Consider the following 16,647-nt stretch of genomic DNA (forward strand, 5'->3'; position numbering starts at 1 on the left):
CCCTTGATCCAGCGCTCTATGTGGGGAAGCTGTGCGAGCTGTCCATCCCAGGACCCATCTGCCCAGTGTGAGAGGCCTGACAAGGAGGCCATGGCTGGATTTGTCTCCCGCTTTAATCTTGGGGGTGACTGAAGCCTGCTTGATTGAAGCGGGGTACATGGGTCACCCACCTCTCCCGCTGCCCTCCCCATCAATCTCTGCAGTTGTTTGCATTTCCTAAAGCATAACTTATTCACTTTTAGGTGACATCACGTGTTACTTTGTATTGTTTTTTCAAGCATTTGGACAGGAGATGAGTGTTACAACTTGTTCGAGTCAATGGGTTCCTGCACACTTTGTCAGTTGTCTCACCATTATTTTTCACCTTTATTTCTCATTAGTGTTCATGTTGCTCAATATATCAGCTATGCTGGCCTATCGTAAATTATCAAATAATTGTCTGATCAATACATACAATTCTGAACACATTGTCATTGATAATGCTAATGCAGGGCAAGCAATACATTGTCCAGTACACTTATTGTATGCTGTTTTCATGTACATTCTCTTATGTCTAAGCTTCTAAGGTGACTCAGCCTTTACTAATTATTGTGAAGTGTATCAGTGACTTGTATTCTGTAATTAGTTACAAAACAATAGATATGCAATTATGTATTGCTGCTGTTTGTCTGATATGCAACAGTCCATGATCAGCTCTATTGACCATGAGAGCATTTTGCGGAGAATATGGGTTGCGGGCGCATACTTACAACATGTCTAAAGATGACTTTTCAACATTGCCTGCTTCCAAGCGCTCTCAATACTTAGAAAAAAGTCATATTGTATGGCGTCCCTCATGACAGCACACAAGTTAGCCAGGTGAGTGCTAGCTAGCTACCTGGGTAGGTATTTTAAAATCATAAATTAACTATTCCAAATGTTGTGTATATTTTGTGGTAACTTGTAGAGATAGAAGCAGTCAACTAAACAGAACTCGGACAGATGAATATTTACCTTACTGAGGTGATTCTATTATTGTCTAATCTATTTTTGCTAACACAATGCTCTTTCTAAACTAGCCTGCTCTCAGCTTGAAATATACTTTTTTTTGTTTAAGTTTTTAAAAAAATGTTTTTATTTTTTATTATTCATAATACAAAAATCAACTTACATTGCTTCATCAAACATGTAGCAAACCAAACAGAGGTATTAAAAGATACTCGATCATATGAGATTTGATGCGTAACGTAAAACAGGACAGTTATTCAAACCACACCCTTTGAGCTATGACGCCACCCAATAAGATAATTGCTCTTCAGTTTAAACGGAAGTGAACATTGACTAAGAACAATTTCAACGTTAGCGTTTTTATTAAGACGTTTATTAACGCAGTGGAACTCATGACATTTAAATGAACAGCGTCACATACTTTTCCCAGGTCGTGTTTAATTCTCGTTGGAGACGGGACTTGGTTGATCGATGTTATCTAGTTAACGCTAGCTAGCTGCTAACAATGGCTAACTGTATGGTTTTTCACACTCAGATAGCCTCCATCATGGAGGTGCTAGCAAATGCAGCCGTTGCAGAGATCTGTAAACTCGTAGACGACGACTATGCAGTGTTTCGTTTGGAAATAACTCAAAGTCGGAAAGAAAACAGCTCATTGCGGAGGAAACTACAGCTTCTCGATCTGAAAGTGGCACGGGAGCGCGCAGAAAGGACAATGCGAGAGCGCGTCCTCGCCAGTCGTCCCAGTAGTGTCAAGATCCTCAACCGAAACAGAGGAATGACCAGAGGTACGTTTTGCAGAAGGCTGCGGGGCCTGTCGCCCCGTTATCCTATGCGCATGTGTGACTTTAGATGTGTTAACTCAGCATTTCCCAAACTCGGTCCTCCAGAACCTAAAGGGGGCAGGTTTTGTTTTTTTTGCTCTAGCACTACACATCTGATACAAATAGTAAACTAATCATCAAGATTTGATCATTTAAATCAGCTTTGCAGTGTTGGTGGGGGAAAAAAAGTGAATCTCTTAGGACCAAGTTTTGGAAACTGTGTTAACTAGAATTGGGTCAAATCAAATCAAAATGTATTTGTTTCATACACATGGTTAGCAGATGTTAATGTGAGTGTAGCGAAATGCTTGTGCTTCTAGTTCCGACAATGCAGTAATAACCAACAAGTAATCTAACTAACAATTCCTAAACTACTGTCTTATACACAGTGTAAGGGGATAAAGAATATGTACATAAGGATATATGAATGAGTGATGGTACAGAGCAGCATAGGCAAGATACAGTAGATGGTATCGAGTACAGTATATACATATAAGATGAGTATGTAAACAAAGTGGCATAGTTAAAGTGGCTAGTGATACATGTATTACATAAGGATGTAGTCGATGATATAGAGTACAGTATATACGTATGCATATGAGATGAATAATGTAGGGTAAGTAACATTATATAAGGTAGCATTGTTTAAAGTGGCTAGTGATATATTTACATCATTCCCATCAATTCCCATTATTAAAGTGGCTGGAGTTGAGTCTGTGTCAGTGTGTTGGCAGCGGCCACTCAATGTTAGTGGTGGCTGTTTAACAGTCTGATGGCCTTGAGATAGAAGCTGTTTTTCAGTCTCTCGGTCCCAGCTTTGATGCACCTGTACTGACCTCGCCTTCTGGATGATAGCGGGGTGAACAGGCAGTGGCTCGCGTGGGTTGATGATCTTTATGGCCTTCCTGTAACATCGGGTGGTGTAGGTGTCTTGGAGGGCAGGTAGTTTGCCCCCGGTGATGTGTTGTGCAGACCTCACTACCCTCTGGAGAGCCTTACGGTTGAGGGCGGAGCAGTTGCCGTACCAGGCGGTGATACAGCCCGCCAGGATGCTCTCGATTGTGCATCTGTAGAAGTTTGTGAGTGCTTTTGGTGACAAGCCGAATTTCTTCAGCCTCCTGAGGTTAAAGAGGCGCTGCTGCGCCTTCTTCACGATGCTGTCTGTGTGAGTGGACCAATTCAGTTTGTCTGTGATGTGTATGCCGAGGAACTTAAAACTTGCTACCCTCTCCACTACTGTTCCATCGATGTGGATAGGGGGGTGTTCCCTCTGCTGTTTCCTGAAGTCCACAATCATCTCCTTAGTTTTGTTGACGTTGAGTGTGAGGTTATTTTCCTGACACCACACTCCGAGGGCCCTCACCTCCTCCCTGTAGGCCGTCTCGTCGTTGTTGGTAATCAAGCCTACCACTGTTGTGTCGTCCGCAAACTTGATGATTGAGTTGGAGGCGTGCGTGGCCACGCAGTCGTGGGTGAACAGGGAGTACAGGAGAGGGCTCAGAACGCACCCTTGTGGGGCCCCAGTGTTGAGGATCAGAGGGGAGGAGATGTTGTTACCTACCCTCACCACCTGGGGGCGGCCCGTCAGGAAGTCCAGTACCCAGTTGCACAGGGCGGGGTCGAGACCCAGGGTCTCGAGCTTGATGACGAGCTTGGAGGGTACTATGGTGTTGAATGCCGAGCTGTAGTCGATGAACAGCATTCTCACATAGGTATTCCTCTTGTCCAGATGGGTTAGGGCAGTGTGCAGTGTGGTTGAGATTGCATCGTCTGTGGACCTATTTGGGCGGTAAGCAAATTGGAGTGGGTCTAGGGTGTCAGGTAGGGTGGAGGTGATATGGTCCTTGACTAGTCTCTCAAAGCACTTCATGATGACGGAAGTGAGTGCTACGGGCGGTAGTCGTTTAGCTCAGTTACCTTAGCTTTCTTGGGAACAGGAACAATGGTGGCCCTCTTGAAGCATGTGGGAACAGCAGACTGGTATAGGGATTGATTGAATATGTCCGTAAACACACCAGCCAGCTGGTCTGTGCATGCTCTGAGGCGCGGCTGGGGATGCCGTCTGGGCCTGCAGCCTTGTGAGGGTTAACACGTTTAAATGTCTTACTCACCTCGGCTGCAGTGAAGGAGAGACCGCATGTTTTCGTTGCAGGCCGTGTCAGTGGCACTGTATTGTCCTCAAAGCGGGCAAAAAGTTATTTAGTCTGCCTGGGAGCAAGACATCCTGGTCCGTGACTGGGCTGGATTTCTTCCTGTAGTCCGTGATTGACTGTAGACCCTGCCACATGCCTCTTGTGTCGGAGCCGTTGAATTGAGATTCTACTTTGTCTCTGTACTGACGCTTAGCTTGTTTGATAGCCTTGCGGAGGGAATAGCTGCACTGTTTGTATTCGGTCATGTTACCAGACACCTTGCCCTGATTAAAAGCAGTGGTTCGCGCTTTCAGTTTCACGCGAATGCTGCCATCAATCCACGGTTTCTGGTTAGGGAATGTTTTAATAGTTGCTATGGGAACGATTGGGTCTTGGTCAGTTTTTGGATAGTATGCAAGAGTTCCCCCGGATTACTTAGCTATCTTGCATAAAGACAACATATCATATTCTAACTAAATATTTGATGTACTGCGTTTCCTATTATTTACTAATTAAAAACAATTTGATGCATCAAACTTAACCTATTTAATCCCATTTTGTGACCGGAAAAAACGTTTTCAGTTATAAGGCTCTAAAACGTTTACTGAATGATCTATCAATGCATTTACAGCAAATATTGAAATAATAAAGGGTCTCAATGAATGATGTGCAGTGTCACATGTTTATTGTAAATTGTCACATGACCAGAGCTGTTTAATTCCTGGTTGCACCATGAGAAGAGGATGGCTGCATCAAAGCTCCGAAAACAACTGGTTAGTTAAGTATGTTAACATAAAGATAGCACAAAGATTTTTGGTACACATCATTTTAAGGTGTCTAGTATTGATATGTGCATTTGCAATTACTCAACTTTGTTCAGTGTGGTCATAGAATGTGTAAACATGTTGACGGCAACAATAGTGACCGGGGGGATAACACAGTGCATCTAGGTATACACATAGGTAAAGCAAGAACTATGTATGTGTATAACTAACTTTCTACTCTGTTCTTTCTTTTAGTTTAACTTTAAGTCAAGTTCTGGATATGTTTGATCTAGGTGACAAGGCATGCGATGGGTCAGATATGGACTATGGACAGGCCATTCGCCAGCCAGGCTGTTGAATGCATATGCTGAACCTATGCAAACAGATCATGACAGAAACAACGTTAGCAGTGATTATTACCCCCCTCCATTGTTGATAATGAAGAGCCAAGGGCCTCTACCAGCCAGAGGGGTCAGCCAGAAGAGCCAAGGGGAAAGTTGCAGGTGGTAAAAAATAAAGATAGAGTTCAAACGATCGAAGAGGCCTGCCACCGATGTGATTCCAAAACACATAGTATACAGCCCAAAAATTCAAAAGTTTGGCACGAAACCACTGAGCCATGGAAGGAGATCTTTACTGGCTGCTACTGTTGAAGATCAGGCAAGATATGACAAAGCATCTCACTGGCCAATCAACACGATGCTCCGGTTCAGGAGAAGCCGTCATTGTGACAAACGCACTACCTATGCATGTGAGACATGCAAAGCGCCACTGCACATTGGGTGCTTCAAGAAATATCCCGGGTTCGTAAAAAAAGGAGATGAGAGCGAATGGAAAAAGGGCTGAAAAAGACAATAAAAGAAAAATAGAAAAGTCAATAAAGGGTGAGGAGAAGCAGTAGAGCCGACTGGGAAGAAAAGAAAAGTTGACGATCAAGACAATCAAAATGACTGAAATGTTTTTGGAAAAGAAAGGTCAATTGATTCAAGACATACTGTATGACAGTAGATGTACCAGGACTGACTTATCATAGTTCAAAACAGTGATGCACAAACTAATCTTGCACTTGGTTCTGAAGCGTACCTTTATGATATATATATATATATATATATATATATATTTATGTATTTTGTTCAGTGTAGGCCTCTACTTGAATGTATATTCTACAGGCTACCTCTATCCTAAATGTTACCTTTATGTTCAGTGGGAATGAATCACACGACTGCTATACAGTTGTTAGTGAATGTTGCACTAAAATGTCACAATGACAATGTTACAATGAATATTGCACTAAAGTACAAGTCCAAATGTTACAATAAAGTTACAATATTAATGTTTCAATACATGTTGCAATAAAGTAACAATGTTACAATATGTTGATGGTTGTTGTTTTTTTGTCTTTGCTCTCAGTATTCATATCGTGTTGTATAAGGGTTTTTGATGTGTAAAATAGTCACACTAGAATGTGACGGGGCATTCTAGTAGCAATGCTGGGGACTGTCAGTGACAGAATTTTAAATGTGTGAATAACTGGGTTGGGATTTCTAAGAACTTTGGTAACTGCATAGGAGAAATATGTTAATTTAGTATACCTAACATTATCCCACCGGTCACAATTGTGATCGACCATAAAACAGACCTTTTCAACCTACTTTTCCATTCAAATGTAATAAAATAATGATTGATTACTTCATAGGGTTACTAATGACACTTGATTTGGATATTTTCATGTCTGGGGAAAATTTGGGATTTAATGGGTTAATACATTGATCAATAAATAGTATATCAAGAAGTTATGAGAAGTGTTGCCTTACATCCCTGCCAATTCTAGACAGTAACAATAGTGTACAATATACCATAGAGCATTGACAGTACCTAACCTAATCCCTTCTTTTCCCCCAATCACTCTCTCAGGTGAAGGACATCTCACTGGAGGCCACAGGAGCTTTGTGAAGCCAGCGACAGACAATACATGGAGAGATGACCAACCAATCACTGTTGATGAGGGGAGTGGAACCTCAACCCAACACGTTATCGTGATAGAAGTTAGTGTAATAGTATTACATAAAAATTACAGTCCAACAAATGTGGCCAGTATATTTCAGAAAGGCTCCCCTTGGCTATTCACTTGCTTACAAGTACATCCTCATTTATCTTCCATAAGGGAACTTGAGGCTTTCCTACAACATTGTTATCCAATTAGACTGCCGGTAATAACCTCCTCTTCTTGTGTCAGCCTGCAGATGCCTGGTCTGAAAGAGAGGAGGACCCACGGCACAGCAGACACATCCAGACTGGAGTGGCTGGAGTGCCCCATGAAGCCACTGAGGACCCCACCACCGTCCCAGCACCGCCCAGGCCCAGGACCCAACGCAGCATCACGGAGGTCAGTGGAACGCCGAACAACTTCCTCAAGTCAGAGACAGACATAGATTTGAACACACAGGCTCTTACATACAGGATCTGACCACGGATCAGACTCAGAGAGGCTGGGGCCACTGGGCTATCCTCCTGCTCCGGGCCCAGAGTACTTTCCAGTATTTAACCAACGCCAGAGAACGGTTCATTACCGTGGAGATGGTGAGACATTAGACACTGGTGGTGATGATCCATCGGGTTTTTACTCTACAGAGATGGACCCTGGCAACATGCCCTTGGGTTTAGAGACAGACTGATCTGTCTAGAGGGGACTGGAACCAATACAGTAGTAGTGTATACACTGAAGGGTGCCTAGATAAAAAAATATTATTTTTTTTACCATTTTTATTTCACCTTTATTTAACCAGGTAGGCAAGTTGAGAACAAGTTCTCATTTACAATTGCGACCTGGCCAAGATAAAGCAAAGCAGTTCGACACATACAACGACAGAGTTACACATGGAGTAAAACAAACATACAGTCAATAATACAGGATAAACAAGTCTATATACGATGTGAGCAAATGACGTGAGATAAGGGAGGTAAAGGCAAAAAAAGGCCATGGTGGCAAATTAAATACAATATAGCAAGTAAAACACTGGAATGGTAGATTTGCAATGGAAGAATGTGGAAAGTAGAAATAAAAATAATGGGGTGCAAAGGAGCAAAATAAAAATTAATTAATTAAATACAGTAGGGAAAGAGGTAGTTGTTTCGGCTAAATTATAGGTGGGCTATGTACAGGTGCAGTAATCTGTGAGCTGCTCTGACAGTTGGTGCTTAAAGCTAGTGAGGGAGATAAGTGTTTCCAGTTTCAGAGATTTTTGTAGTTCGTTCCAGTCATTGGCAGCAGAGAACTGGAAGGAGAGGCGGCCAAAGAAAGAATTGGTTTTGGGGGTGACTAGAGAGATATACCTGCTGGAGCGTGTGCTACAGGTGGGAGATGCTATGGTGACCAGCGAGCTGAGATAAGGGGGGACTTTACCTAGCAGGGTCTTGTAGATGACATGGAGCCAGTGGGTTTGGTGACGAGTATGAAGCGAGGGCCAGCCAACGAGAGCGTACAGGTCGCAATGGTGGGTAGTATATGGCGAGGATCTGATTCTAGATGAAGTGACTGTGAAAGTCAAATACTTATTGTACACTTCAAAATAGTTTATAGGTATGTCTGATGACTTTTGACCTATCATAGCTGACTGATTTATCCACAACATATTTATGTCCACCATGATGGGTTTAACAACAATGAAGTCATTCTCTAACTACAGTATAGGACTCAAACGTAGTGGAGATGGGTAAACACTCCATGTTGAAAGTGGGTTTATTATCTGTGTGTGTGTACGTACCCAAGGGAGTGTATGTTCGTGTAATCTGTATCACCTCTCTTCCAGAAGGAGGAGGGTCCAGAGGTGCTGCTGGTGAAGGAGGAGGGTCTGGGGAACCCTGAGGGGACCATGGTCATGGAGGACAACCAGACTACACCTCCTCCTGAACCCACAGAGGAACCAGCTGAGCAGCACAGGACCACACACAGTCTCACTGAGGTGAGCCCAATGTAAACTACTGTCTGAATGGTATTGGGTCAGGGCCCGTATCCACATAGCCTATCAGAGTAGGAGTTCTGATCCTCGATCAGCACTCCTACTAAGGCTGTGGAAACTGGCCCAGGTCTTGATTAATTTTGTCAAAAGGGTGGGACCATGCCTGAATTATCAAACCATTTTAAAGAGTGTCAAGTAATCAAATCAACTTAAATGTTTGCATAGTACTCATAGCAATCCCTCATTATCCAATCAGAAGATGCTCCATAGCAGGGTGCTCATATCAGATTTCTTGATCCAACATCCTCTCACTCTGTATCTCTTACAGCCAGTAGACATGGAGGATGGGAAGCCTGATCTGCTGCTGGTCAAAGAGGAGACAATAGAAGATGAACCAGAGAGCATTGATCTGCTGAGTGGACTAAAGATGGGGGAGCAAGGTAAGAGAGACATACATATAACCTATAGATCCTCAACAGGGTTCTACAGTGCAACCATTTTACTCACATATGCATCTAAATATTTTGTAGTGAAACCTGGAATTTTAATTTACTACCAGTGTGCCTAGAAAAATGTAATATTCTAGCTTTAATACCTGAAATATGTTTAATTGTACTCCTAAATTTCTTTGTGCGCCTACATTTTTCAACTTACATACTCCTTGTAAAAATAAAAATAAAAAGTCAGCATAGAGCCCTCTTCAATGGTAATAGTGATGCGCCTGCATGATTCTTTCTTCATTCATAAAATGAAATGAATACAACTTATGTTGACATACAAAAACATGAACTTCACCAGGTAATTGACTGAAAAATGTATTGGAGTTCCTCGTCAGTCAGTCAACTTCGGTACAACATACTATGGGGAGTCGCACTCTCGTGACTGGTTGAAGGATCCATAATCACGCCTGACAAGGCCAATGAAATCTGTACCTCGCTGGAAGCCCCGTCCTTCCACAGGTGATAATCGCGAGGCTCGGATTTATTCCGTCAACTATTCCACTCTTCACCTTGGTGTGAACAAGGTGGAACAATTAACGCTACTAAAACAAACAATTGGGAAACGAGACTGTGGTAGAGTGTGCTCACCCCCCTGGACGTTGTGTGCTGAAGTTTGTATTTGGTATCGTTAGTTTCCTAATCCCAAACAGTTAATTATTCTTCAGTTTTCTGGAGCAATGAGTAAGATGGCTAAGAAAGCGACCGAGACGACAATGGCTAAGCCGGGTTCAGGGTCACGATCACGCCCCCAGTCATGCGGTCATACTATGCGAACCAGTCCGTGTGCGCATTGCCACATAATGTGTGAAAACTCCCTGGAAAGACGTGTATCATTCTTTGCGACTTTCCTTTCCAAGAATCCGGCAACTTGGCTGGAACCGAGGTGCAGGAAGTGGAGAGGGGCTTGGGGCTGTTGTCGGAAAAGGTGGAACTTGCCTCCCAGCAGGGAGGTGGTGAGCCGGTGGGTTCGGTGACATACAGGGCCCATGTTCGGATGACGCCATGGTGTCCCTGGACACTTTCGGGGGTTTCCTCGGGTGATGAAGAGGACTTAGTTTGGGGACAGCCACCTCCTCACGCTATGAAAGTAGCATAATTTTTTGGTACTCCATGAGGGGCCAGGGGCTGAGTGTGTTGACCTATCAGGATGATTGGCGTGAGATAGCAGTCAAAGGAACAAGCAGTGTTTCACACCGAGGCTAGTGCCCCATGTTCATTCTCTAGGTTTTTTTGTAAACCAGAAAAAGAGTTGTCTCAGCACATTCCATTCCTGGGTCTCGAGTTAGACTCATCCTTAAATTGCACTTTTCTATCCCCGGAGAGGTTGTTGGGTTTCCAGCTCTGCTTGGCCCAAATTGGTTTTTCACCAGTTCCTGCGTCTACTGGGGATGATGCTTCTATGGATGGTGGTCATTCCCACGAGGCTGTTCCAGTGTTGGGGGCTAGCAACACGCTTGGATGCATCTCGCCACCTAAACCGGTCAATTCCAGTGTCCCCGACATGCCTTCAGGCACTGGCCCAGTGGAGGGATCCCCGGTTACTGTCGCAAGGGGTTCTCATGGGCCAGGTGTTGTCCCGCAAGGTGGTCACGACAGACGGGGCGCGGTGTGCGAGGGTTACTGAATTCGAGAAGTATGGACGGTGTCACAGAGAGCCCGTAAAAGGTACCTTCATTGAAAATTACTCAAGAAAGTCACCCAGTAAAATACTACTTGAGTAAAAGTTTAAATGTATTTGATTTTAAATATACTTAAGTATCAAAAGTAAAAGTATAAACCATTTCAAATTTCTTATTAAGTAAACCAGACGGCAGAATTTTATTTTTTATTTTAATTGACGAGAGCCAGGGGCACACTCCAACACTCAGACATGATTTACAAACTAAGTATTTGTGTTTAGTGTGTCCGCCAGATCAGACTCAGTAGGGAAAACAAGGGATGTTCTCTTGATACGTGTGTGAATTTGACACATTTCCTGTACTTTTGGGTGTCAAGGAAAATGTATGGAGTAAAAAGTACATTATTTTATTTTGGAATGTAGTAAAGTAAAAGTAGGCACAAATATTAATAGTAAAGTACAGATACCCCCAAAAACTACTTAAGCAGTACTTTCAAGTATTTGTACTTAAGTACTTTACACCACTGTGTGCTGGTCGTATCTAACAATGGTGGCTCAGTTGGTAGAGCATGGTGCTTGCAATGCCAGGGTTGTTGGTTCAGTTCCCACGGGGGACCAGTATGAAAATGGTACACAAATGTACGCTCTCACTCTTGTAAGTCACGCTGGATAAGAGCGTGTGCTAAATTACTTAAATGTATATATAATACATCAACAGGCATGGGCAGACCCTCCTCCTCCTCACCTTGGCTCGCTCCCTGTTGTGGTGGAGCAGTGCACATTTGCTTTCACATCAGGTGATGCATGTTCCTGGTTGCCTCAACTCGGGTGGATCTGCTATCCAGGGGGGGCCCTTTTCGTCAAGGGTGGAGACTACACCCCTGGGTGGTTGCCCAGATATGGGAGAGGTTCGGCAATGCCGACAGATCTTTGCACATTTTCTTGCAATTGTCGCATATTGTCGTCTTTTTTTCCTGCACGAAGGACCCAAGCGCCCCGTTAGGAAAGACTCTCTGGCGCACCAGTGACCTTTTGACCTTCCTTTATGCATTTCCGGCAGTGGTTCTGATTCAGCCCACGTTGGAGAGGGTGCGCTGGGAGGGCTTATCATTGATTCTTGTGCCTCTCTGTTGGCCCAGGCAGCCTTGGATCTGGGATATCATTTGCCCTTTAGGCGAGGACCCTGACAACTCACGTTGCGCAGAGTCCTGTTGTCCCAGGAGTATGGGCAGGTTTGCTTTCGAACAAGTAAAAAGTCTGCACTACTTGTGGCTAAAAAAGTTTGTCAAACCTTGAGAGATATTAAATTGAAGGAAGGAATGAATCCTGTGGAAGGCGGGGTGTCCAGTGTTACGCGGATTTCATTGGCCTTGTCAGGCGTGATTGTAGATCCTTCAATCGAAGTGGCGAGTGTGCGACTCCCCATAGTATGTTGTACCTTGTTTCCCTCCTTCAGGGAACAGTATTTATAGTCATAACGTTACATTTTATCTTCCACGTTTGGAAAGTATTTTGTAACCTCTTGCAGGTGGTTGGCTGGAGGCTAACAGAGGAGACTGGGCGGACATCTTGGATTCCCAGGACGGTGCAGCCAAGGACCCAGGGGACAACATCACTGAGCAGGCCAGGACTAGAGATGACATAGTGGAGGTCAGTGGATGGGACAGTGTCCTCAACTCTGGGCTGGGGAACAACACTGTTAATAACAACCAAAAACAGACAGTGGAACACAAAACAACAACTGAACTGAGACCAGGACTGGCTGAGACCAGGGCGAGGCATACAATTGGTCTGCGGGGACTGGGAGGTGTCCGTATGCGGCTGAAGAGAACAGACGCAGACTCGGCTAGCGATGCTCTGTCCTGCTCCTATAGTGGTGATTCAGAGAGACTGATGGCGCCTCAGGTTAACCCCCTAACAGATGCTGCCTTTAGCCTGCCTTCTATAGGATCTATCAATTGGAACATGGACCCTGCAACGACACAGACACTTCCTGGCCTTCATCCTCCTCACACTCTCCTAATGTTAAGCCAGACCTCAGAACATACCCGTGCCTCAACACTAAATGGCAACACAAGCCCATTGACACATGACCGTAGTAGAGACGGAATCAGTAAAGGTGGCAGCTCCAAAGAGAAGTGCTTTCCATGTTCGTTCTGTGGGATATCCTTCAGTTTCCCCAAACAGGTGGAGATCCACCAGAGGATACACACGGGGGAGAAAGCGTTCAGCTGCCATCTCTGCCCTGCCAGTTTCTCCAGATCGTCCAACCTGAAGAGGCATCAGAGGGTCCACACAGGGGAGAAACCCTACAGCTGCCCCCAGTGTGCAAAGAGGTTCTCCCACCACCACAATATGAAGGTGCACCAGAAGGTCCATACGGGAGAGGCAGTGTCCCTGTATGCACTGCAGGAGTAGCCTTCTCAGACATAGTTGTGTCTAATAATTGAGAGAAATCATATCACTTGAAATGTACAAATGGGGATGTCTTGGAACTGTTATTTAGATGAAATATTATAGTTATCATGTGAAGTGTCTTAGGATAAGGGGGTAATTAACCACATACCCCTCATTAATCCTTTTAAGTTATTTGAAACAGGCTTGTGTAAATACCTATTTTTTAGAGAGACAGTAAACCTAGCCGGGGGGTGGAATGCATCGCTACTAGCATTAGCGCAAATACATGCTAACTGTTAGGCCAGCAACTATCCATTTAAAACTTGTCTCTCCAAAAATATAAAAACTAAATGTACATATATTTTGTGGAGGTGGCTAAATTAATATAGAGAAACTGAATTCCCCTTTAAAAAAACAGCCCCCTCCTACAATGGCACCATGTTCAGGAAGTATCATTTGTTGGTGGGGGAAAAAACAGTGTAAAGCAAAATTATTCCACTCTAAGGTTCCACCCTGTTAGGATTATGCACCTAAAGATTGTAAACTGTTGTTTGAAAAAATGGCAAATAAATGACCAATGTCAATATTCATTTCTCTTTGAATAATATATTTTATACATATTTAGATACATTTGCTAATAACATTACAATGATTAATTAGTTACATAGTCTAATGTAAGTAATGACATGTGCATATATAATTGTAATTAGTAATGTTATTGGCTAGCAACAATACATCTGTTCATGTTTTACAAACTCAGGTTGACAATGTTTAAAAAGTTTATTTATTTATTTCATCAAATAAATAGAAAGTAAACTAATGCACAATATTCATTATTATTATAGGTGTAATGTTTTTCAACCATTTCATTCATTCAACAAAAAATATAAAATGCAACATGTAAAGTGTTTGTCCCATATTTCATCAGCTGAAATAAAAGATCCCAGAAATGTTCCATACGCACAAAAAACGTACTTTGCAAAAACGTTGTGCACCAATTTGTTTACATCCCAGTTAGTGAGCATTTCTCCTTTGTCAAGGTAATCAGCATGATCATTACACAGTTGCACCTTGTGCCGGGGACAATAAAAGGCCACTCTGAAATGTGCAGTTTTGTCACTCAACACAATGTCACGTCTCAAATTTTGAGGGCGTGTGCGATTGGCATGCTGACTGCAGGAATGTCCACAAGAGCTGTTGCCAGATAATTGAATGTTAATTCCTCTACCATAAGCCACCTCCAACGTTGTTTTTGAGAATTTGGAAGTATGTCCAACCAGCCTCACAACCGCCGACCACGTTTATGGCGTCGCGTGTCAATGTTGTGAACAGAGTGCCCCATGGTGGCGGTGGGGTTATGGTATGGGCAGGCATAAGCTACGGACAATGAACACAATTGCATTTTATCGATGGCAATTTGAATGCACAGCTATACCGTGATGAGATCCTGTCGGGCCCATTGTGGTCCATTCATCTACCGCCTTTACGTCATGTTTCAGCATAATAATGCAAGGCCCCACATCGCAAGGATCTGTACACAATTCTTGGAACCTGAAAATGCCCCAGTTCTTCCATGGCCTGCATACTCACCAGACAAGTCACCCATTGAGCATGTTTGGGATGCTCGGGAACAACATGTACAACAGCGTGTTCCAGTTCCCGCCAATATCCAGAAACTTCCCACAGCCATTGAGTGGGACAACATGCCACAGGCCACAATCAACAGCCCGATCAACTCTATGTGAAGGAGATGTGTCACACTGCATGAGGCAAATGGTGGTCACACCAGATACTGACTGGTTTTCTGATCCACGCCCTTACCTTATTTTAAGGTATCTGTGACTGATGCATATCAGATGCATATCGGTATTCCCAGTCATATGAAATCCATAGATTAGGACCCAATGAATTTATATCAATTGACTGATTTCCTTATATGAACTGTAACTCAGTAAAATCTTTAACAATTTTTGTACAGACCTTAAATCAAATATTTAATTGTTTAAATCATCTATTCATTATTGCTGTTTGTTCCACCCTATTGCTTTCATTTTCTATAAATGTATGTAGTTCTGTTCTTGAGCTGTTCTTGTCTATTGATGTTCGGTATGTCATTCTGTATTATGTTTCATCTTGACCCCAGGAAGAGTAAGTGCTGCTTTTGCAACAGCTAATGGGGATCCTAATAAAATACCAAATACCCTGTTGTGCTTCATTCTACCCTGTTGGGTTGGTATTTTAAAATCAGAATATATCAATACAATCAAATGTTCTGCATATTTTTGTGGTAACTTATATAAGGGGTAAACTAAACATTCATTCCCCTTTTAGACTTTTCCTAATTTTGTTACGAACTGGAGTTAAAATGGATTTAATTGTAATTTTTTTCGTCAACAATTTAATCAAAATACTCTGTCAAAGTGGAAGATTTTTTTTAAATATAAAAATTGGATAACTATAATATACTGTAATCATTGCATAAGTTTTCACCCCCTTTGTTTAGGCAAGCCTAAATGAGTTCAGGAGTAAATTTCTCTAGACATATCACATATGTGATCATAAGGAATCACTGTGTGACATGATTATACCCAGACACATCTAAGATAGTCATCCTTCTGAACTGAGCCGCAGGACAGGAATGCAACTGCTCAGGGATGTTACCATGAGGCCATTGGTGATTTTTAAAACTCATTGGTGAGTTTAATGGCTGAGATGGAAGAATTGAGGATGGATCAACACTGTAGGTAATGACAGAATGACAAGAATACAAATATTCCAAAACATCCATCCTGTAAGCAACAAAGCACTAAAGTAATACTACAAAATAAACACAGCAAAGGATGTTTTGGCCTAAATGCAAAGCCTTCTGTTTGGGGGAAACACAACAGAACACATCACTGAGTGACTGCCTCCTTATTTTCAAGCATGTTGGTGGCTGCATTATGGGTATGCTTGACATCAGCAAATACTGGGATTTTTCAGGATGAAAAGAAACAGGATGTAGCTAAGCACAGGCAAAATCCCAGAGGAAAACCTGCTTCAGTGTGCTTTACACCAGACACTCAGAGGAATTCACCTTTCAGCAGGACAATAACCTACAACACAAAGCCAAATCTACATTGAAGTTGCTTACCAAGAAGACTGTGAACGTTCCTGAATGGCCAAGTTACATTTTTTACTTTAAATCTGCTTGAAAATCTAGGGAAAGACATAAAATTGCTGTCTAGCCATGATCCCCAACACCTTGACAGAGGTTGAAGAATTGAAAAGAATATTGGGCAAATGTTGCACAATAGCATACAGGTGTGCAAAGCTCTCAAGAGACTTACCCAAGAAGATTCAACACTGTAATCACTACCAAAGTATTTACTCAGGGGGTGAATACTTATGTAATCAAGGTATAAAAATGTTTTAGTTGTCATAAATCTTCAAACAATGTTAGAACTTTTGTCCCACTTTGACAGAG

The 16,647-nt window shown here is 42.8% G+C and overlaps 1 protein-coding gene across 5 annotated transcripts in view; it reads left to right on the top strand.

Annotated features, from left to right (window-relative positions):
* Window positions 1–16,647, top strand: part of LOC118361893 (zinc finger protein 79-like) — a 190,887-nt gene that overhangs the window by 142,542 nt on the left and 31,698 nt on the right. The window contains exons 1-7 of one of the 5 annotated variants that reach the window (XM_052485251.1): window positions 1,118–1,417; window positions 1,523–1,775; window positions 6,622–6,752; window positions 6,944–7,093; window positions 8,517–8,669; window positions 8,995–9,106; window positions 12,313–12,434. The exons of 1 other annotated variant lie outside the window; for it this stretch is intronic. In XM_052485251.1, coding sequence (XP_052341211.1) covers window positions 1,391–1,417; window positions 1,523–1,775; window positions 6,622–6,752; window positions 6,944–7,093; window positions 8,517–8,669; window positions 8,995–9,106; window positions 12,313–12,434 — 948 coding nt within the window. In that variant the 5' untranslated portion in view covers window positions 1,118–1,390. Of the gene's footprint in view, window positions 1–1,004; window positions 1,776–6,621; window positions 6,753–6,943; window positions 7,094–8,516; window positions 8,670–8,994; window positions 9,107–12,312; window positions 13,074–16,647 lie in introns of those variants that run through there. 3 more of the 5 variants (XM_052485252.1, XM_035742170.2, XM_052485258.1) reach the window with 3 other exon arrangements.

This window comes from Oncorhynchus keta, chromosome 29 (assembly GCF_023373465.1).
Source record: "Oncorhynchus keta strain PuntledgeMale-10-30-2019 chromosome 29, Oket_V2, whole genome shotgun sequence".
NCBI lineage: Eukaryota > Metazoa > Chordata > Actinopteri > Salmoniformes > Salmonidae > Oncorhynchus > Oncorhynchus keta.